Source organism: Poecilia reticulata, chromosome 15, assembly GCF_904066995.2.
Source record: "Poecilia reticulata chromosome 15, P_reticulata-male-v2, whole genome shotgun sequence".
In the NCBI taxonomy this organism is placed as follows: Eukaryota; Metazoa; Chordata; class Actinopteri; order Cyprinodontiformes; family Poeciliidae; genus Poecilia; species Poecilia reticulata.
Genome location: NC_088844.1, coordinates 26,255,836 through 26,278,447, shown reverse-complemented (window position 1 = coordinate 26,278,447; position 22,612 = coordinate 26,255,836). Strand labels below are relative to the sequence as shown.

The following is a 22,612-nucleotide window of genomic DNA, read 5'->3' as shown; positions in this document are numbered from 1 at the left end:
CACATCAAGTCTTCTTGGGATCAGCCAGAAACCACCTTAAGAGAAGCATTTATCATGATACATTTCTTATAATATTAATAACAATGTTCATTTATTTTTGTCACAATAAATTCCAGTTAAATTCCAGCTCTGAAAACTCTCCATCCATCCATCCATTTTCTTTACACCCTTGTCCCACAGTGGGGTCGGGAGGGCTGCTGGTGCCCATCTCCAGCTAACGTTCCGGGCGAGAGGCGGGGTCACCTGGACAGGTCGTCAGTCTGTCGCAGGGCAACACAGAGACACACAGGACAAACAACCATGCACACACACACTCACACCTACGGGCAATTTGGAGAGGCCAATTAACCTGACAGTCATGTTTTTCGACTGTGGGAGGAAACCGGAGTACCCGGAGAAAACCCACGCCTCCACAGGGAGAACATGCAAACTCCATGCCGAAAGACCGGGGCCGGGAATCGAACCCAGAACCTTCTTGCTGCAAGGCAACAGCTCTACCAACTGCACCACTGTGCAGCCCTCTCCATACTGCTAAAATAATTTTTTTCCAATTTTGCCTTTTCCATCAACCTTTTGTAATGTGAACATGGATGGAAAGGCAGCTTAAAGAAGTGAAAGGGAAAATATTTTCTTTTCTTTTTTTTTTTTTTTTAAATTAGGGTCAACCGGTCCCGCTTCACACAGCGCATAAGAGTGCTAATAATAGAAACAGCTTTTAAAGACAAAGAATTCATTCAGCCCACAGATTCATCACAAGGGGCACCAACGCATCAGACGTCAGTTTGCCTTAAGTGTGAGCAGCTCACCCACTCATCGCAGGAATCATGTTCAAATGCGCATTTTTGGCGAAGTCGCTTATTAGTCTAGAGAAGGAAAACACGAAAAAACGACAGCCAAAACATGATGCTGGTGAGAGGCGAGCTATTTATAGGCTTACTCCACTGCTGGAGACAGCTCTTCCCTTATGTTTGGGATCGGCGCTTCACATGAGTGAGAGGAGGAAGGAGGAGGCGGCGGCTGGTTCTGAAAGTTGAACTGCTGTTATTCCCTCAGTTCTGCCTCGCATCCTTAACGCAGAACGATCAGAACCGAGAGAGTCTCTGAAGACAAACTTCAGAGAAAACTCAACAAATTGCTCCGACACTCCGCAGGGGGCGTGATTTTATACAAAGCACACTTTTTATTTCTGAAGTAAAAATACTCAGCAGCTGGTTGGTCTAAGCTGTGGGTCGGGGGTCATTTGCGGCCCTTGACATGATTTTATTCGTCCCCAGACCATAAGTCAAGAGTGGTAAAAAATAAGGAAAAAAATGATGAAGCAACAAAATCTGGAAATTGCCTGTGTGTTTTTTTAAATAAAGCAACAGTTTGAACCCCTTAAAAATATACAGATTTGATACAAATGTAATTTATATTTGAGCAGATAAATCTAAAATACAATAAACATTTTTTTTGTTTCACCAGTGATTTCAGAGTGATGTATAATGTTGTTTAAAAGTTATTTACTTTTTAAAACCATCTTAATGTATGAATTGAGTTTACCAGTGTCACCATATTGTCAATATGCCAAAAACAGTATCGTCTACCATTTATCGTGATAAATTTCTTATCATGATAAGATTTTGATTTATTGTTGTCACAATAAGTTCCAATCTTTGATGTTTAAAACCTCCTAAAACTGTCCTTATGCTCAAGTTTGTTATGTTTAGTATTTTTCTCCACTATTTGATCAATAAAGGTGTTTCAATAAATATGAGCATATGGTTAAATGTGTGCATTTTAGTGATAGTAAAGACATTTTTTAAAGAAGCATATTACAAATGCTATGCTTTCTAAGAGCAGTATTTGTTCTTGTGAGGCTGCAATGCGGTCACAGCCAGTTAACTAAAACTACTAACAAATCGTTTGTGTCGTCACTTTTATCAATTATACCACAAAATATCGCGATAACTTTAAATCCATATCGCCTAACCATACCGCAAACCCACAAAAACATTCAAAACAGCTAGACCGGGTATAGAAATGGAAAGAAAATGTTTGATTTCTTAAAATTTGTATTAAATGTGGTCTAATTCTTAAGCTATACGTCTTCTTTTGGACATCCATACTCTACTTCAAAGGAAAAATAACATATTTCCACATTTATCTGAACGGTTAGTGTACATTTTAGCGACTTATTTGCAGAAACATAGAGCTACTGCATATATATTCTACTCAAGCTACAAGATTTATATTTAAAGTAGATTTCTACGTGCTTTTTTCTTCAAATGTCGCAACATTTTATTTACCGGAGCATATACATCCTGGGACATGTGTCCTGGGAAACCAGCGACGCCTGTATAGGTGATACTATAACGGTCCGAGTCGTGACAACATCACACGTTATGTAGCATAACCTGGACACAGCGTGGACTGCGTGGGGGAGAAAACAAAAACCACCGAGTGTGTTTATCAACAGAGACACTCACATCTTCGAACAGGGATCCAACGTTGGCTGTCACCAGCAGTATTTTTGCGCCCAGCTCTGCTGTCCTTCTTGCCATCATGGTTCTCCGGGTGCAGGAGGCTCGGCAGGGGAGAGACTCTGACGGCGGACTTTGTAGGCTCAAAGAGGCGCTTGATACGAACCAGGAGGAGGGTCGACGGCTGTGTTCAGGAAAGCGGTTAAAACGCGGGGAACCTGCGCTTGAAGCCGGGGTTGTTGCTGCTGCGGAGGCTCGGCTGGAGCATATTTTTTTTTCTCCTCTCTCCTCAGCAGTGGTCGTGCATCTAACCAGGAGTTGTTGCTTGCGGTGACAGAGGCTCCGTGTTCTGCGGCGGCTGCTGCGTCTCGCGCTACTTTTCCACGCTCAGGGCCATCGTGAAAAGTTTCCCGTTTTAATCCACGGTGAGCGCCTGGATGGCTTCAGCGGGGAAGGCTTTCCAACCTTTTTGAGCTGTGTAAAAAAACTCCCCCTCCTGAAGCTGGACGCCGTGCCAGGACCGTAGCCTTCACCGTCAGCAGAGGATAGGCTGAAGTCCTTCGCTGCTCTGACGTCACCGTGCCAATGGAAACACGGGACTCTCTTAAAGGGCCCGCGCACCGTAAACACAGGATCCCCCTCAGCCACCGCCTCGACGTCATCCATTATCGGACAGGGTGCCATTGAATTGGGCTATCCCAATTTGTATTTACACAACGTCTTTTTTATTCCATTGGTATTTAATTCAAACTCAATGAGGTCCAGTTATTAAGATTTCAGTCCAGCTTTTGTTTCCTGTAGAGGTGGGTAGAGAATCCAAAAAACTGTAACCAAGTACTACTACAACATATTTTTACTCAAGTAAAGCTAAAAACAAAAGTAGCCATCCAAAAAAAATACCCAAGTCAGAGTAAAAAAGTACGTGGTAAAAGGTGCTTATAGTTCAAGATCAAAACAATTTTTAAAAAAGAAGTTGCTCAATGCGTATTTGTTTCATAAATAAATAAATAAATTAAGAATAAATCATTTAGAACAACCTTAACAGCACAGTTCAATCATGGCCATCTTGAGAGCAAAATATTATTTAAAAAAAGAAGAAAAAAAAAACATTAATGGCTTCACCAAGCTAACAGCGTCTGCAGTGTGTGTGAGTTAAATTGTATCTCTGAATGTAGTGACCATCCAGCTGTGCAGAGATGACAGTGGCCCTCAGACTCTCACTGGAAAGCTTGTACTGCTTAAATTAACAACATTGAAGTGTTTTTAATGGGGGCTGCAGGGCTCACAGTCATGGATAACACGTGTCTATGAGGAGAGCCGAGAGATTATCACCAAAATGTAAATGCTCACAGCTGTGTCTGGCATGAGAGAGACACAATGTGTGTGTGTGCGTGTGTGTGTGTGTGTGGGGCCTTGTATTTGACCATTTTCCTTGCACATACTGCGTTGTGGGGACCAGCATGAGGCATTTACCTGTAACGGTTGGTTTAGGGTAAGACTAGTGAGGGTTAGTAAAGTTTAAGTCAAGTTAATTTGTATAGAACATTTCAGCAACAAGGCAGTTCAAAGTGATTTACATCATGAAAATATAATACAGTCACCACTTATGAAATATGAAATAAACATTCCATTTTGTTTAAATGAGGAACTCAGTGTTTCGGCAGTTTTGCAGTTTTCTGGAAGTTTGTTCCAGATTCGTGGTGCACAGAATCTGAATGCTGATTTTCCCTGTTTGGTTCCAGAGGTGCACAGCTATAGAAATGAATGGACGTCAATGCAAAGTCCAGGTAAAGATATAAATCACAACATCTGTGTGTTTTTTCTTGCATATTCTACATATTGATGACCTCTTTCACCATTTTCACCAGCAGAGGGGGGTCATTTGTGGAACGTTGTTCTACTAGTTAAGTTTAGAGGCAATTACTAAAATGAAGGAAGTTAATTCAAAGTCCTCAGTTTGCATAGAAGTACAAGAATGAGTGTGATTACTTATATCACACACACGGTTTTATGCATGGAAATGATATGCAGCAGAATATCCGTAATCAGTGACTCAGCTTTGGAAGAGCATAATATTAGGATTTACAAGCCAGGAATTAATACTACTACTAATGTGTGCGTCTGTTTTTTTTTTTTTTTTTACTCTCTGTGTGCACACATAGAGAGCTTTAATTAAAATGGGCTCAAAGCAGCTTTGAAAGCAATTCAAATATGATGATACTTCTTTAGCCGATTGTCATCCCTGCTCCTACTGCACTGAATTTAGCATTACCAAGCATCATCTGCAAGTTGTTTAAACCTTAAAATTAGCTAAGCTAGGCATTTCATAGACTGTCGTAGTCTGTTGTAAATCATCGAACTGAAAAGAGAGCTTTGGTGTAGAAGGGATTAAAAAACCTGAATTACACAAACAGGATTTCAAAATTTGACATTTATTAGAGGACATCCTGAATATTCAGGCTACATCCTGAGTGCAGACTGAATATTTGCCTTATATGAGCAGAAAAAAAACTGAAGAAAATTATTTTAAATGTTTTGTGAAACATAATTTTAAAAATGCAGTGTTTTGTTCCCATGAAAACTGAAAGCGAACACCATGGTAACATGGAAAGATTTACCTGAGGTTGCATGTCGGAAAGAAGCTTGTAGCAGCTTTGGGGAGAGGAAGGGATTTAATTAGGTCCCAAAAGAATCTGATTTGAGCTCTTTCATGGGATGGATTATAGTGGAAGACATTCAAAGCACCCTACCTGAGTCTGGGCAAGCAGGTTTACCCTAAACCTGCATTACAAGCAGGTTTACTCTGAACCTGCTCGTCCAGTCAAGGCTGCAAATAGCTAAGAGAAGTCTAAAGAACGCATAAAATGTCATTGTAGAGGCAACTGCAGGCTCTTGATATGGTGGATGACCGTACAATCAAAAACAGATCGCAGAAGTAAACTTTTATGAGAAGTTTGTAAGGAGAACACCTTTGAAAACATGAAGGATTAACTAAAATTTGCCCGAGATAACATAAAAAAGTGGTTTTTTTGGAAGTGTCACGGTTTGGGAATGTTTGGTCATCTTACCAACATAAATATGTACCAAATGGTGCTTGAGAAAAATGTGACAATCTCTCAAAGCTGAACCAACCTTGCAACACCTGGATCGAGTCGAAACCTAATTTGTACTAAATTTATTATTTGGCATCTCATATGGAGCATCAACGTCAAATTTTATTTGGAAACAACCATCATCTTCAGTAATAACTGCTTTCTATATTTGCTTTTTTGAATTTAAATTGATCTCCATCCGTTTGTTCTCTAACATAGCCAGAGGATACTTGAGTATATAAGAGGTTGTATATTTTTATGAATTTCTTTTTCTAAGCCAGTGTTGAGTAAATATTGTGCAGGGAGATTTAAAAATATCGTATTACCTTAGGACAGAACTAGCTAGCTGTCTCAACTTGCAATAACCCTAAAGCAAGTGTTCATTAGACTGCAAAAAACTTAGTGAATGAGTCAACGCACAACTGATCTCAGCAAAATAAAAACACTTTACGATGTCTACGATCAACTGCAGTTTTATGAGTCAGCATGTGATAAAAATTATCTAGTTTATTCCAAAAAGCTATTAGGCAACTCTAAATAGGTGTGTTTTAAATCTTGATTTAAAGGAACTCAGTGTTTTGGGTTTGTTGCAGTTTTCTGGAAGGTTGTTCCTGATTTGCGGTGCATAGATGCCGAATGGTGCGTTTCCATGTTTGGTTCTGGTTCTGGGGATGCAGATCTGTTTGGTTTTAACCACAAATGCACAAGACCTGCAGTTTTTCTTAAATTTTTATACGTTTATATTGGAAGAAACTGATTTGGAAAATGTTTTATTTTGTCATGTTTATTCAACAAGTATGTTATTTATATGAATTATTTTCATTTTGGTCTTTAAAATGCCACAATTTGCACATAATTTAATTTTTGCTCCACCTGATGATGTCATTTTTAAATATTAATGACTGAACTGGATGATTTCAAACTGGATATCGAAAGTTATTTTTTCGATGATTTTTATTAAGATTTATAAGTTTTGTTCTTAATTATCTTATTTTTCTCTGCCATTTAACTTGTTAGAAATAAAAGATTTCATTTCATGTCACTGATGTTTTGATCAGTTACTCAGTACTTGAATAACCTTTTTACCTAACACTTTTTTTACTTGAATAATTTCTGGAACTTTTTACTTTTACTTGAGTGAAAATATGTCAGAGTAGTGCTCTGCAGAGAATTATGCTTGAGTTCAGGTTTTTTTTATTTATTTAAATCCCCTAATAACTCATTTATTTTCCATGTTCTGAAACTAAGAGCATGCCATTCCTTTTCCACTTAAATTTCCAGGGAGTATATCCATCATGCAAGGCCTTGTGTGTCATGACTGTGTTGTTGATGATGAACTGAAATGTAGGAGTTGCACAAACGATTTAATAAAAAAGTTTACAATCAAAAACTTCCAAAAACCACAGCAGCATAGGGAGCCAGAGGAGAACAAAAAACATCAGAAACAAACAAACACAAGGAGCCTTTCCAGGGGAACCGGCTCTGATGGGATTTAACGGGACTAGATGGGAATGAGTTTTATTCATACTGGGGAAATTGATTACTGATCAATTTCCCCACAACCTGGATCTTGTTTCTAATCAAGAAACAAGATGCAAGTGTGAGGGGAGACAGACAAGACTGGCACAAGGGACTAGGAAATGAACCTAACACTAAAGAATAACTAGACCTAGTTAAACTAGAGTAACAAGGAATAAACATAAATAGAAACTGTAAGAAGGACTGAACTAAAGTAAAATGGAAACAATTTTGATATAATCAAGAAAAGAGACTAAGAAACACAGAATAATAATGAAACTCGAACCAAATAATCAAAACAACCCAGGATCAGACATTGTGTGCCATCACTATTCCTATTATTGGTCAAACTGAGTGGATCTGGTCTTAAAACAAAGTAATGTGAGACGCATGCACAAATCTGGGCAGGTAGAGTTATTAGTCCTGACATGGTGCATATGGGTCAGTAAATGCTACCCTGTTCTCTGCAGATGGAAAATGCCAAATAGGAGTCGCAGGCAAAGAGTAATAACATTTGTAAGTGTGCATGTGTGTGCGTGTGCGTGTGTGTGTGTGTGTGTGTGTGTGTGTGTGTGTGTGTGTGTGTGTGTGTGTGTGTGTGTGTGTGTCCACTGATAAAGAAGCTCTACTCACTGCCCACAAAGGCCCCGTCTGCTGTGGGTAATGGAAAAAATTGCGTTGGAATTCCAGACTGCTAGCAAATATGTGCACTTTGACCCCGATCTTACTAAGGCTTAAATTCAGTTATCTAAAAATAGACAAACCTGGAAAATTATCAGGCGCTCACATGTCTTCGAGGAAGCACGTGATAATGTATCCAGACTTGGTCAACGTGAGGTTTTATCTCCAGCTGCAACTCGGGGAATCAGTCATGTGGATCTGATCTGTCAACCTCATGAGACGTTTGCTTTGCTAGCTTGGGAATTTGACGTCGCTGGAGCAAAATTTTTGTTTCTTCAAATAAATATTCCTGTCACTTTAGTGAAATATTTGCCCACCAAACAGCACTGAGATTGTGTGAACACAGCTGGAATAAGTTTTGCTTAGTGAGCCACAATTTAGGACACCATAACATTATTTACTCTGGTTCAAAGGGCAAATAGCAACACATTAAAAAGCGTTTCTCTTTTCTCTACGGGTATGTAGGTCATGAAAGCTTTATTAAATTGCATCAATATGTGAACCAAAATCCAGACATATGTTAAAGCATGAAAAAGAGCAAATGTGAGGGATCAGAGAATCCATTATGCTCTACTTAAAGTTAGAAATAGAGGAGAAATTTTGACTAAGAGCAATAGCCTGGATACCTATCAAACCAGCATCTTACAGAAGGGTTTGAAGCACAAGCCTGCCTGTTATTGTTCACAGTAGCTGTGTTTCAATTCATCAGTCAAGGGATTTTTGAATTAACTTTTAAAATTTTGCGCGAAAGAAAAAAAGTAGTTTGGATCGAGTCAACCAGGCTACGCAAACCGTGATTTCGTCAGATGTTGACATCATGCATGGTTGTAATAAACAGGTAAATGTTAGAACTTATTCAGCAAATATGTGTCAATCTCCCCTTTTGCATTAACTCTTTTTCAGAAAAGCCAAAAACCACCTCAAGTGTAAAACTGTTTCTGCAAAACTGAGGAAGCTGTATTGACCTTTGTGGTTTCCATCAACCTCATCAACCTTTTCTAATGAAATACTTCAAAATGTACATCAAAAAAACGCTAATGGAAACTATCTGTGGTGTTTCAGACACGTTTTTCAGAGAAGTGAACTTGAGTTCTCTATTCCAGCAGCTGTGGTTTTCAGCCTTGAAGCTTTTGTTTTGTTTTTTTGCCAGTCTAGCTTGTGACAAAAATAAAAGCTCATCCGAACATTTTTCTGTGTTGAAACCATTTCAACAGATTGTCGTTAAAGAACGTTTTTGTCGAGTAAAAGGCCCTTTTTGTGGTTACTGTGAGATTTCCAGGTTGTGACGTTGCATATGCTACATCATCACTGATAAACAGAAGTGCAAACCACATCATCCTCAACAGATAAGACACCCCACAACATCATCTCATTTGTTTTTCCTCCACTGACTTAAACCTCAGTTAATCATCCGTCTTCTTTCTCCAGCGACTGGAAAAGGAAGATGGATGTCTTATGTTGTCTTATGTTTGCATCTAATCCAGAGTCTATTTCAAATTAAACGTAAAACTTTTATTCCAGAGTGAGCGAACGAAGTCAGAACCAGTTAAATGCATTCAGCTACATGAATCTGACCCAGTATTTCATTAACAGACCTTTTTTTTTTTATAAATAAAGAAACGCTTCCAGATCCACTTAGTTGCTTTTTCAAATTGGTTTGATGCAAAACTAAGAAACCAAATTTTAATCAAACTTTGTCAATGTATTTAACTGGAAAACTTGATATTTTAAAAAAGTTTTCTAAGAAAAGAAAAGCAAACTTATGGAGGAAAGTGGCAGGTAAACAGACGGGCAGAAACACAGTGGCAAGCGAGGATCTGCCAACAAGTAACAAAAACTGACAGGAAAATAAATGCAGGGGAGACGATTAGGAGAGCCAGGAAAATGTGAGGCTATTGAATAGGATGGATAGCAGCCATGAGTGCAAGTGGAGGACTGTTTAATGACACAGAAGTATAGAAAAGCAACAGAAGAAGACAGACAAATCATGGAATCAGAACAGGAAAAACAACTCAAATTAACCCATGGTATCAAAACAGAGTCTTGCTCCATCAAGTAATTATTTATCCTCTAGTTTAAGATATTTTATTTTTTCTTTCCCATGGAGACAGGGTTTATTTTCCTTCATTTCTGCCACACAACTTGCCTCTTTTGCTCCTCCATTCGTCAAAACCACTGTGTAAACTTCTGAGGATAAAATAAATATTCTACATAACTGGCTCTGACATATTGGAATGTCGATTTGCACATTATTGACAAGAATAAATACACATCTTGTGCTGGATTTGTTACATCGCAACACGAATAAGCACATTTATAAGTCAAGCAGAGCATTTAGTCCATCTGCTGCCCTGTGATTAGCTGGGAGCTTCAGTCAACCCTGTCGTATCACTTTAGTTGGGTCAGAGCACAAAATTAGCTTTTTGTGTTCTGCCTGCACTGTGATCTTAAAATCTCTGGCATATTTCTCCATCTCCCTCTCTTGGCCAGAGTGGATCCCACTGTGAGGAAACCTATTTCTGAGCTCCCAGTGGGGACTTCAGAATATTGCTCCATTACTAATTTAGCCTTCCCCTACCAATTAATTTGGAACATGATACTCTGCTGGGAGAAGAGGTCAGTTATTTTCTGAAAGGGGCCAGAAGCATGGCCTGAATCATTTTTATTTCAGCAGAGAGAGAAACTGAGGCAACCTGCCTGCTGCAGCACAGAGCTGGGGACATTTTGAGACCAAACACAAGTTTCAGTCAACAGGAAGCGGCAATAAAAATGTTAAACCAAAACTGCACTGGATTGGATCAATTGGTTAATAAAATGTAACTATATTGTTTTCAGCCCCACTGTAATCACTTTGTGAACAAAAATAAAACTCTAAATTATTTAAAAAGGAAATCTCAGCAAGGTGAGGCTAACTAAACGTCATTTTCAGATCCTGAGAAAATGTGAGCAGCTTTGCTGGTTTGCTGCTTTCTAGCATCCAGATGTGGAAAACGAAAAATGTTTTCCATATTTGGAAAACATTTTCTGGATACGTGTCCTGCAGTCTGATGAAGCTAAAGTGTAACTGTTATATTTGGAGAAAAAAAAGGATGCTTGCATCATCCCAACGGTGGCGTATGGTGGTGGCAGCATCATGCTGTGGAGTTGTTCTGCAGCAGGAGGAACTGGTGCATTTCATAAAATTGACGACATCATGAGGAAATATAGAAGCAGCTATATCTATGTAAATCTTTATTTTTCTGTTTTGTTTTTCTCAGACATTTGAAATACACTGTAAAAAATGAAGAGCCCACTGCACTGAACCCCGTTGAAAACCTCCTGGTTATTCCACCAAATACTGATTTCTGAACTCTTCCTGAGTTAAAACATCAGTATTATTGTTTCTAAATTAATTTAAACTTGTTTTCTTTGCATTATTTGAGGTCTGGAAGCGCTGCTGATTCTTCTTTGTTATTGTGACCATTTCTCATTTTCTGCAACTAAATACAAAGTTTTTGCTTAGAGTTTCAGACACGTTATCAGTAGTTCATAGAATAAAAGAATAATGTTCATTTTACTCAAACATAAACCTATAAAAAGTAACATCTGATCATTTTAAGTGGTGTCTTAATTTTTTCCAGAGCTGTAAATAAAGTTTTCATTTAATTTCATAATCGGAGGCATGGGACCATCATTGGATATAAACTGGATCCTGTTGATTGCTCACATCCTCACATTTCTGTTTTCACCCATTTGCTTTTGTGCTGACAGATGGTTTACTCTTATTCCACATTACTATAAAAAGAAAAGCCCAGCTCTAGTTCCAGCAGTAAAATAAAGCATAAAACATGTCATTTTGTGGAAAAGATCACCTTTTCCTTCTGAAAACTAAAAGCGTAACTGGAAACATGTCAAGCAAGCGACCCGGTGATCCAGAGTTCTCGTAATGAGACAGCTGTTCTAACTATAAACCTCAGGGATTAGGTCCATTTTTTGTGTTTTTGCTGCTTGTCAAACACAAAGCTCCTGAAGGTGTTGAAAACAGGCTTGTGTGTATCTAGGAAACAGCCGCTGCCAAATCGGGAAACAAGCCGCGGTCTGTGCTGCTTCCAGAGCCTTATGTAAATGTCCCGGCAGACTGGGGCTTAATTGGCATCAACGGGAGGCTTTGGCTGGATTAGAGAAATTAATTTTCCACCTTCTGACCACAAGATTTTGATTTTAAGACACCACTTTTGTTTGTATTTAAAGTGATAGAACAATTTAGCAGACGTGAAAGTTTAAAGTTTGATGTAAATCGATACATCATCACAGGCACCAGCCGGAGCAGATGGAGGTTTTATTGGATCTGCTGTGGAAATAAAGAACCTGAGGTTGTGATGATGATTCAGGGAAGCCGTTTCGAGAAGGAAAGGAGGAAAACTGGGTGCATTCTCGCTTTCTTCCAGAAGATGGCAGCAGAAATCAACACAGTGGAAGATTAATTTACTTTTAACAAGACATGAAATGGGGCTGCACAGTGGTGCAGTTGGTAGAGCTGTTGCCTTGCAGCAAGAAGGTTCTGGGTTTGATTCCCGGCCCCAGTCTTTCTGCATGGAGTTTGCATGTTCTCCCTGTGCATGCGTGGGTTTTCTCCGGGTACTCCGGTTTCCTCCCACAGTCCCACAGTCTCTTGCCTGGAACGTTAGCTGGAGAGGCACCAGCAACCCTCCTGACCCCACTGAGGGACAAGGGTGAAAGAAAATGGATGGATGGATGGATGGATGGATGGATGGATGAAATGGGGCTGCACAGTGGTGCAGTTGGTAGAGCTGTTGCCTTGCAGCAAGAAGGTTCTGGGTTCGATTCCCGGTCCCGGTCTTTCTGCATGGAGTTTGCATGTTCTCTCTGTGCATGGTGGGTTTTCTCCAGGTACTCCGGTTTCCTCCCACAGTCCAAACACATGACTGTCAGGTTAATTGGCCTCTCCAAATTGCCCCTAGGTGTGAGTGTGTGTGTGCATGGTTGTTTGTCTCTGTGTGTCTCTGTGTTGCCCTGCAACAGACTGGCAACCTGTCCAGGTGACCCTGCCTCTTGCCCAGAACGTTAGCTGGAGAGGCAGCAGCAACCCTCTCAACACCACTGAGGGACCAGGGTGCAAGAAAATGGATGGATGAAGACGTGAATTGAAATAATCTGTCAGTGGAACTTGTAGGTTTTCATCAATATTCAAGAATTATTTACTTAAAACAAGCTCCTATAGCTTGTTGAAATTTTTTTGTCCAATTTCAAGTTTACTAAGATATTTCCATTAGAAACTAGACCAAAAATACTGGGTAAGATTTTGTGTTTTTGCTCTTCAGGCTGTGATGGTTGATGATTAAACTGTTTCTTGGTTTCTTCTTCACCACAACAAACAGGAGAAATGTTTTCATTACTGCAGACAAAATCCATTTCCTGCTTTGTCCAACACAACACAGCTCACCCAGGTTAAATTTTACATTTTATCATTCTTTGAGAAAAAGTATTTTGGAGTAAATTGCTCCAAACCTAAAAAAAAACAAAAACCTGTTATGATCTTGGGATGTTTGTGTTTCTAGTTTTAACTGTTTCCTGGTTTATTTATTTTTTTTATTAATTCATTCCTCGTACTCAGCTTAGAGTGTATTTTCACCTAGGTCAGTTTCTCCATTTACTATTCCTTATTTTATCCTCATTTACCTCTTTTTCCAGGTTTAAAAAACATCAATTTGTGATAATTATCCAAAACAAACAAATGAAGGTTTTTGAGTGGCCTAGTCAAAGCCTAACATAAATCTGACTGAGATGCTGTGGCTTGACATTACACAAACTGAATAAAAGAAGTTATTTTTACTAATGGAAGAGAAAATCATTTAAAATAAAAGATATAAATTGGATATTTATTAGTATATTTTTGATACAGTGATATAAATATTATGAATGATAAATCAAAAGTGATTGATCAGTAGAAAAGTGGATATTTCTATAAATCATCTTCAAAATACGTCCAATAGTCACATATTTTACTGTTTATCTCTTGTTGTAAGCGCTGTGCCACTTACTGTACAAATGGATGATAAAACTTCTATTTACCACTAGAGGGAGCACAAGCACCTCTAATGAAAAAAGGGTTTACTTTCCCATCTTCCTTCTGATAATAAACTAATTTTAAAGAAAAATACAGTATAATTAGAAAAAGTCAATTTAGAAATTATTATTATTATTATTATTATCCATCCATTTTCTTGCACCTTAATGGGGTCAGGAGGGGTGCTGGTGCCCATCTCCAGCTAGCGTTTTGGGCGAGAGGCGGGGTCACCCTGGACAGGTCGCCAGTCTATCGCAAGGCAACACTGAGACACACAGGACACACAACCATGCACGCACACTCACTCACACCTAGGGGCAATTTGGAGAGGCCAATTAACCTGACAGTCATGTTTTTCGACTGTGGGAGGAAACCGGAGTACCCGGAGAAAACCCACCATGCACAGGGAGAACATGCAAACTTAATGCAGAAAGACCGGGGCCGGGAATCGAACCCAGAACTTTCTTGCTGCAAGGCAACAGCTCTACCAACTGCGCCACTGTGCAGCCCATTATTATTATTATTATTATTATTATTATTATTATTATTATTATTATTATTATTATTATTTTATTTTTTAATTTTTTTCTTCTTCTTCAATTTATGGATGTAGGAATAATGAGACAGCAGCAGAAATCTATTTATTTTCCTTTCGGTGTACTTGCATTTCAAACTGTATGACTCGGATCAAACATTTTGGGAATGTTATAATGTCGGTTCATTCTCTCTGACAGAACTGGTGTAGCAAAAACAACGTTCACACTGCAGCCTGAAGTGACCCAATTCTGACTTTTTGTCAAATCTTTTTTCTTCTTCTTCTTCTTTTTTTTTGTTGCCGTGGTTGTTCACACTTCCAGATGCGATCTCCAGTGTGAGCTGCAAACGAGCTGAAAGTGTCCCGCATGCGCAGTAGAGGGCGCAATAACGTCACAGGTAGAGAGCGCTCTCAGTGTTTTGTCAGTGGATTTTGAAGTTGTTGTCCGACTGGAGGCAGCACATTAACAATTTAATCCTCATTATTGTCCGCCATGTTTGTTCTTTTTTTCTGATTTGCGCGTATCAGGACGCAGAATAGTGACGTTTGTCGAGTATCAATGACAATCAGTCGGCTGAACGCAACCTGGACGTTCAGATTCAGGTTACAAAGATCAGATACGTATCCAAGTGGCCTGGGTCGCATTAAAAAAAATCCGCCTTGTATTGCGCAGACTGTCAAGAAAAGATCAGATTCTGGTCGCATTTAGGCAAAAAAAAAAAAAAAACCCACACAAAAAATCGTAATTGGGTCACTTGCAGCCACGCCCTTTTTTGGCTTTACGCACAAATTTTCTGAGGAACTTTGCGATGTCTGTTCCAAAATAGACTTTGTTACCTTTAAGCCACCTGTGCCTCAGGTAATTGTCCACTTAAAAGACAATTGCAAAGGTGATATCTTGAGAAATGACAATTAAAAGTTAAGATTCTTAACTTGATTGTTTGATACGTTGCTTTAGGTATGATGGCTTCTTCCTCGCTGAGTGACCTTTCTGCTCATATAATTTGCCCACCTATAATGACTCTTTCCAGCTTTCGCCGGCGTCTTCACAGTCTTTTCCTTCTGTTGATTGTTGAAGTTTATTCCCACATTTCGCACCTAAACACATTCATCTTTGAGACCCAGAACCTTTTTAATGGTTGGACATCCCACTGCTGTTTAGAGTTGCATATATTTATTTGAGCTGATGAACGTGGCACCTTCAGACATTTGTAAATTGTATGAAAGGATGAGCCAGACTCATGAAGGTCGTCCACCATCTTCCTGACATGTTGTTCCATAAAATCACACAATGTGTTGCCTTATGTACTTTAAGGAGTAATTTTACTACACTTTTATTTGAGTAATGTTATTATGATGTATTGCTACTCTTAGTTGAGCAGAAGTTCTGGATTCTCTACTCACTGAATGTTTTAACTAAAAATCCACCAGACACAGACACACACCTGCAGTGATTAGTCTCCATTTATCTTAAATGTTGTGAATCAACCTGACAAAAAATTACAATATCACCAGCTGGGCTTCTTTCTAAAATTGTTCAAAAGGCATCAAAATAAAAAAAGTCCCACCAAAAATTATCAGAAAGTTTAGACTTATTTACTGGTAAAAAAAAACTTACCATTTAATCTCAGAAAAAAAATGTAGTGGACCTACAATATTTTATTCTTATAATTTCAACAAAAACAGATCTCTTGCTGGCCCTAGTACTCCTTTATTACCACTAGGTGGCAGCATTGGATTTATTTAACCAATAAATTACATATTAGTTGGTTTATTTTGTGAGCCGACTCACTTAACTGGGTATTACTTCATGTTTCATCAACATTGGTTTGACTTGATCATCTACATTTGTGATCAACACGACTAAAAGACTTCAAAATCCTTTTCCGTCTAATTAAGTCACCAAATCCAGAATGTTTAAGATTCTTGGTTCATTACATCATGAAAAGATGGGCACTTCCTGTTGCTGTAAGAGTCACCGTGGCGATGTGCAGCTAATACTAACCGAGCCGACGGCCAGCACCGGTCCAGATGAGCGGCTGTGATAACATCCTGAGTGACAAGTCTGCAGCAGCTGGGGGCTGAGGGAGCCTCCGCCAGCCCCCACCTTTCGTCGCCAAGCGCCCATTCACAGAGCGAGGCGTTTGTTACTGTGTGACAGCTGTCACGGCCCCCCTCGCACCTTCAGCCACCTCCTCCAGCACAGCTTTCCACATCATTACCTCTAACCGTAACCTGCTGACCTTCCAAACCTTCACACTTGTCAATAATTCGAAGGACGAATTCAGAGCGGCAAATACAGTCAGTCAGGGCCGCGAAAGATCCAGGAAAGCGGTGTTCATTTCACTGCGTGGATTTAATATATTTCAGAAGCCGAAGAGGCTGCAGATACAGAGGACAAAAATGTGAAAGGAGCAAAACCAAACTATAAAAACGGGGCTAACGGGACACCGAAGGCGAAAAAGAAACAAGATCTGGTGAGGAACAAAGGAAGCCAGTGCAGACACTGAGGGAAGTGAAAAGAAATAAACAACAGGTGTGGGAACCCCAGTTTGAGGCCAGGTGTGTTAAATATCCAACACCTGTTGGATATCCAACCATTACAGGTGACCTATTGTGCTTCCTTGAACATGTTAGGATAGGTGTATGCGCTATACAACCCATGTTCATCACATTTTTTGCACATAATCATTCAGAGTCTTTTTGTTTGCTCAGTTTTGCTGTTTTAGGACCTCTTGTCACTTTAAATCCAAATAAGTTGCTGCTAGCCACACCCCCCAACTCAACGTTTATACTCACAAGTGGCTGCAAATAGAAGTGCAATTATACAACCGTACATCTTGGAAAAGCAGAAAGAGTGCCTCCTACACAACCGACAAGAACGAAGCAAGTGATTTCTGAATGGTAGATCAACAACAAAACACTGGTCTTTTCCAGCGACCATCGTAAAACCATCTGACCAACCCCTGCTAGAGCTCAGCTGGGGTTGCTAGGCAACAGGCAGTTACATTTTACGTTCCAGGGGTTTTTGAAACGGCTCATTTTCCAGACACCAAAGCACATGAATTTACTGGCAAAAACAAGTTGGGTTTTTTTTTTTTAAGTGCTTTCGTTGTTTTTTTTTTATAGCTTTAGAGACCCAACGGGAAGTACAAAAACGTGCCAAACATAATTTTTTCAAAAAGTGTCTCCATTAAAAACAGAACAAAGTAAAGAAGAAACACGACACATCTAACTCGACATGAGTGAGGCAAAAGTAAAAGTACTAAAACCAAGATTGACTTTTGTACGAGGAGAAAACAAAAGATCACAGGGCCTCAAGAAACCAGAAATCAAACTCCAAACACACGAAAACCCACAAAACAGAAATAAGCATAGTCTGCAATCGAGAGAAACAAAACACATGCCAGACTCCTCCAGATTCAAGAAGCTCAGTTTATTTGTTCTGCCAATTTTAGCAACCAACAAAACATTTGACATGGTTTCATGTTATGTCATTTCTACTGTGATATACAGGGAGTTGTGATCGTGCACAGACTTTGGAGCTTGGTATTTAACTCGGTCAATCCAAAACCGCCATAATGAAGCAATAATATTAATCTGCAGGCCTGGTCTGGCAATTAAACCAAAAAATTACATAGCGGGCGCTATTACTACATTTGTGGAAGATAAGCGCAATAATCTCTCGGAAGGAAAATTTAACGATGGCAATAATGTGACGAGGTGAAATTAACTCAGCAAATAAGATCTCAAGATCATTTTCATTATCTCAAGGTCTTGAGAATCCAAGACTGTTTTATATGATGTTGAGAAATCAAGCACTTAAACTCAAAATACTGGAGAAACTGTAAGGTTAGCTAAACATGTCAAGACTGAGCTCAAACCTTTGCAATAAGTTTAAAAATGTCATTATCAAAGGAGGCAAGGACTCAAACGTATTTTGTCGTGACAAGAAATTAATTATGTCATATCAAGAAATCTAGATCTTGAGTTAATTTTGTTGAGTTTTTTTATTTTGGTCAGATAATATCTCGCAAAGTGTGATAAACATTTAGTTGTTATACTTCCAGTTATTGCGTTGTTGCAATAATAGTTTAATAACTCATCCTTTTCTTTTAATACTATAAACTTTAGTTCATTTTGTAAATATAACAACTTCATTTTTGACAAAAACAAATCACCATCTTGAGCTGATTTTGTCTCATTGATGGGTTTGGTTTCTGAGTTAAAGATAAAAAAAATGAATTTACTGCTTCCTTATTGCATATTGTCAGCATAATTATAAAGGATATGATTATTCTGAAAGCTACACCAATGTTTCTGAGAAATTTATTTTTAGAAAGTACATTTTTCAGTTTTGAATAAACATGGAGATGGAACTAAAAATACATTTTGAGAACCTAATTAAATGTTTTTAATGAAAATAGACTGAAATCGTGACTATAAGAACAGTTATCAGCCCCAAAAATGTAAAATATAACACCCAGTTAAAACACTGAAACATGATAAAACTAAGATTGTTTTTCTTTGTTTATTTTTTGCTGTCACAATGTTAGCTCAAACAATTAGCTAGCTAAAATTTGATAGCTAGCATAGTAAAATAAACAATGTGTAAATAAAATATAAAGATATGTTGAATATTTAAGCACAAACAATGTTCACTTACTTACTATATTAAAAAAATTAAACTACCTGAAAGTTGTAGTATTTTTTCATTAAACATGATCTTAGCTAGCTTAGCGTTAGCTAGCATATAAATGTGGCTAGCAATAGCTGGAAGCAAAAAGATCACAAATCTTTAAAAACCTTTACACTATAAAGTGTAAAGGTTGAAATATGTTTTCAGCTGAAATATGCTGAAAACATATTTCAGCATGTTTTCAAAGGGGTAGAGGAAGAACAGCTAGCAAAAAGTGCTTATATTACACAAAACCATCTGTGTCTTTTTAATGACTCTGTGCTGATATCCACATTTTTTTTCTTGTGAAACAATGAAGAATTTCCAGGTGCCGTCCAGGCTCGGCTCTTGAGGCCATAATTTTGCGGTTGGAGGTCATGAGTTGATGCTGAGTCATTTGCAACCACTCATAAAAGGCAAACATTTAGTCATCGCTGTTGTACGTCTCATGCTTCCTGTTACATTAGTCAGCAGAGCAATTTGATATTTTGAAAGAAAAGGATTGTGAAATCATTCAGAGAACTTGTGGGAGCTTTTTTACTGTAAGATAAAACATCTAAAATTCAAAGAAATCAGACTTTCTGCAGAGAGTCTGAGTAGTTTTATAGCATTGTGTTGAACAATTTGCCTCAACGAAAAGTTCATCTTGACCTTTTTGTCAAACGATCTTTTGGATTTTGTACAATACCTTGGAGTGCTTTAATGAGCGCATAAAAAGCAAAGCACATGCATTCCTGTATTAGCAGGCTCTCTATAAACATCATCCTGGCAGTCAGTTACTTACATCCTTCATGCAAGAATGGTTTAATCTTTAATTGCAAAGTGGTTTGATTATTTCCCGTAAATGCACTTTTAGATCCCTCTAGCAGTGCAAACACTGTCTGTTGAAACAGAATATGAATCTGATCTGACATTTCTCCTTCAACTGTTTGCTGAGTCACATTTTGAGCTGCAAAGTTGGCGGTAAATTAAACAAAGGTAATAAATCCTTTTGGTTGATTCATTATTTTCTCCCTACAACAAAATACCAAACCGCAAATGACCTAATGGGCGCTGAATCCAACCTCGTATGTGACCGAATGAGTCACTTTCACCACACTATAAACACGTATAAAGCCCTTATTTTTCCTTAAGATAAATAAAAAACGGCTACATGAGAAAGCTAAGCTAAGCAGCTTGTTACATCATTTGCAGGAATCTTTTGCAGCAACAGTTTATTGCGACAGACTTTAGATGAGTTCACTTTAGCAACCATAAAACTTTTTAAAAATAGAATTATTGCTAAATGTTAAAAATGAGCATACTGGCTAACTATAGTGATGCATAATGCATTAAAAGCATGGTAACTTGGGGAATATATTCTACATTTAAAACATTGTTTGTGTAAGAAGTCCTCCCTGATGCAGTGTTGAGCATCTTTGTCACACTTAAATGTTTTAGATCATCCATAAAAATTTAATATCAGACCAAAATAACCTCATTAATCAAAAATGTAGTTTTCAGTTGATAAATTCATACGCTAAGATTTAAAAAAAAAAAAAAAAAACATACAAACCAAACTGACCCCGTGTGAAACATAACGCTCCACTGATTAAGTCATTTACTTACTGGGATATTTTTAGCATATGTGAACGCCAAGCGGACCAGAGATCACTCCAAAAGCAGGAAACGGACTACGGTGCAGGGCATTCTGGGTAAATAAATCCAAAACAAACGCGCTAGCGGCAGAAATGGCTCAGTCTTTTACCAACAATGAAAGAAAAATCCTACAATCGCTAAAATCTGACGCCATAGTTTATATTTTATGAAGAAGAATATTACTCTCAATGTCTTCTTCAGAAGTTTTGTGTTGTTTCTTTTAGTAGTTCTTGATGCGGCGTCACCACAGGCGGGGAAAGGAACAGGCTTTTCAATTAGTTCAGTTAATTTGACATAGTTCATCCTTCAGCAGCTAAAACGGAATCACATTTCAATTTTGGTCCCATTTGAACCGAGTCTACCGGACTACACCCTAAAACATCAGAAGAATAGACGCCTATCCTCAAATCAAAGGATTTGAAAATGCTTTTATCTAAAAGACAATGAATGTAAATATGAATCACCTATAAACCAAGTGGACTCATTGTCTCCAGATGAGAGAACATTTATGTTTTATGCCCCTCGGCTCTGGAACAAACTGAATGAAATCCTGAAATATGCAGAAACAGTTGGCTCTTTAAAAACATTTTTAATTACCACACTATAGAGATCAAAACTTAGTTTATCAGTTTACTTTGTGATTTCTAATATTGTGCGATGCCACAAATTACTATTAATTTTTGAATGTGTCTTGACTTTAACATAATTTTCTTTACCCAAATGCATTTGTTCTGCAGAGCAGCACACTGCTGTGTCTCCACCCCTGCAATCCAGACCCCAACTCGCTTTAATATTAGTTATAAGCGGCGGGGATGTGGGCTGTTAGCCTCGTTGAATGTGCGTGTCTTGCATCGGCGGGCATCACGTAAAGATTTTCCATTTCTCCTGAGCTGCGGATGGAAACACTGACGATAACAAATTCAGGTCTGCTATCAAATTAAACACAGATTGCACTAGATATAATTAGGGAGTGTGTAATTGCTGCTCTGATTAAGGGCGAATCAAAGATACATTCATTCTTTGGTTGGGAGGGTTCATTTAAACACTTGAAGGATAACGCTGATCAGCTGAAAGAGTCTAACTGGGATGGCTTAAACTGCGATTCAGCACAGAGGCAGCCATTGATTTCCTCCCTGCTGATTACCCTGTGCAAGTGTGTGTGTGTGTGTGTGTGTGTGTGTGTGTATGTGTGTGTAGTGGGCTGAAGCTTGGAGCTGTCGTTGATGAGAAGAGTGGGAAACCTGTGAGGTGGCTGTTAGATACCACTGTGTCCGCAGGGATTTGTGGGAGAGAGATGTGTTGCATCTCTGCTCGACTTCAACACCATCCTTCAGTCAGCAGTGATGAAAGAGACTCATTTATATATGTTCTGGCTACTTTCTGCTACAGGAGCCTCACTATATGAATTTGGAGGTCAGATTTGCTTCTTTTAAGACCTGTGTACGTGTTTACCGCATTGCAGAATGGATAGCACACACATGCAATCTACAGATTTGGGAATTTCTCAGGCTGTATCTTTCCACAGCATTGGCGTTCATGCTAAAATTGTTTAAAAATAGCCACAAAAAAAAAACCAAAAACAGCTGGAATAGAGTTTTGAAAAGGAAAGTTTATTAGCTGCCCTGGAAAAGATGAGCAAAAAGACTTTGGAAATACCACTGATAATTCCCAGAATCAGCTTGAAACTCCCTCCACAAACGCTTTTAACTACTAGTATTAATAGTTCAAACACACAATTTACTTTAATATACATTAATACAAATAGTAGAAATCAATTTAGCTCTACTGCGCAAACATCTACAGTTTTCTTATTTCCATCAAGAAAAATAAATGTTGCTCTTGGATTGGCAGCTTTGCAAATGCCAGCCAAGTCGCATTACGTCTCGATGTCTGAGCTTCCAAATATGTTAGATATGCTCTGCAAAAAAACTCAAGAGTCAC

At 38.5% G+C, this 22,612-nt stretch overlaps 1 protein-coding gene across 4 annotated transcripts in view; it reads right to left on the bottom strand.

The window, feature by feature from the left end:
* The window catches only part of LOC103461042 (inositol polyphosphate-5-phosphatase A), a 195,586-nt gene that overhangs the window by 158,413 nt on the left and 14,561 nt on the right, over positions 1-22,612 (bottom strand). The window contains exon 1 of one of the 4 annotated variants that reach the window (XM_081616720.1): positions 2,469-3,021. The exons of 1 other annotated variant lie outside the window; for it this stretch is intronic. In XM_081616720.1, the coding sequence (XP_081472846.1) occupies positions 2,469-2,546 (78 nt within the window). In that variant the 5' untranslated portion in view covers positions 2,547-3,021. Of the gene's footprint in view, positions 1-2,468; positions 3,022-22,612 lie in introns of those variants that run through there. 2 more of the 4 variants (XM_081616721.1, XM_081616723.1) reach the window with 2 other exon arrangements.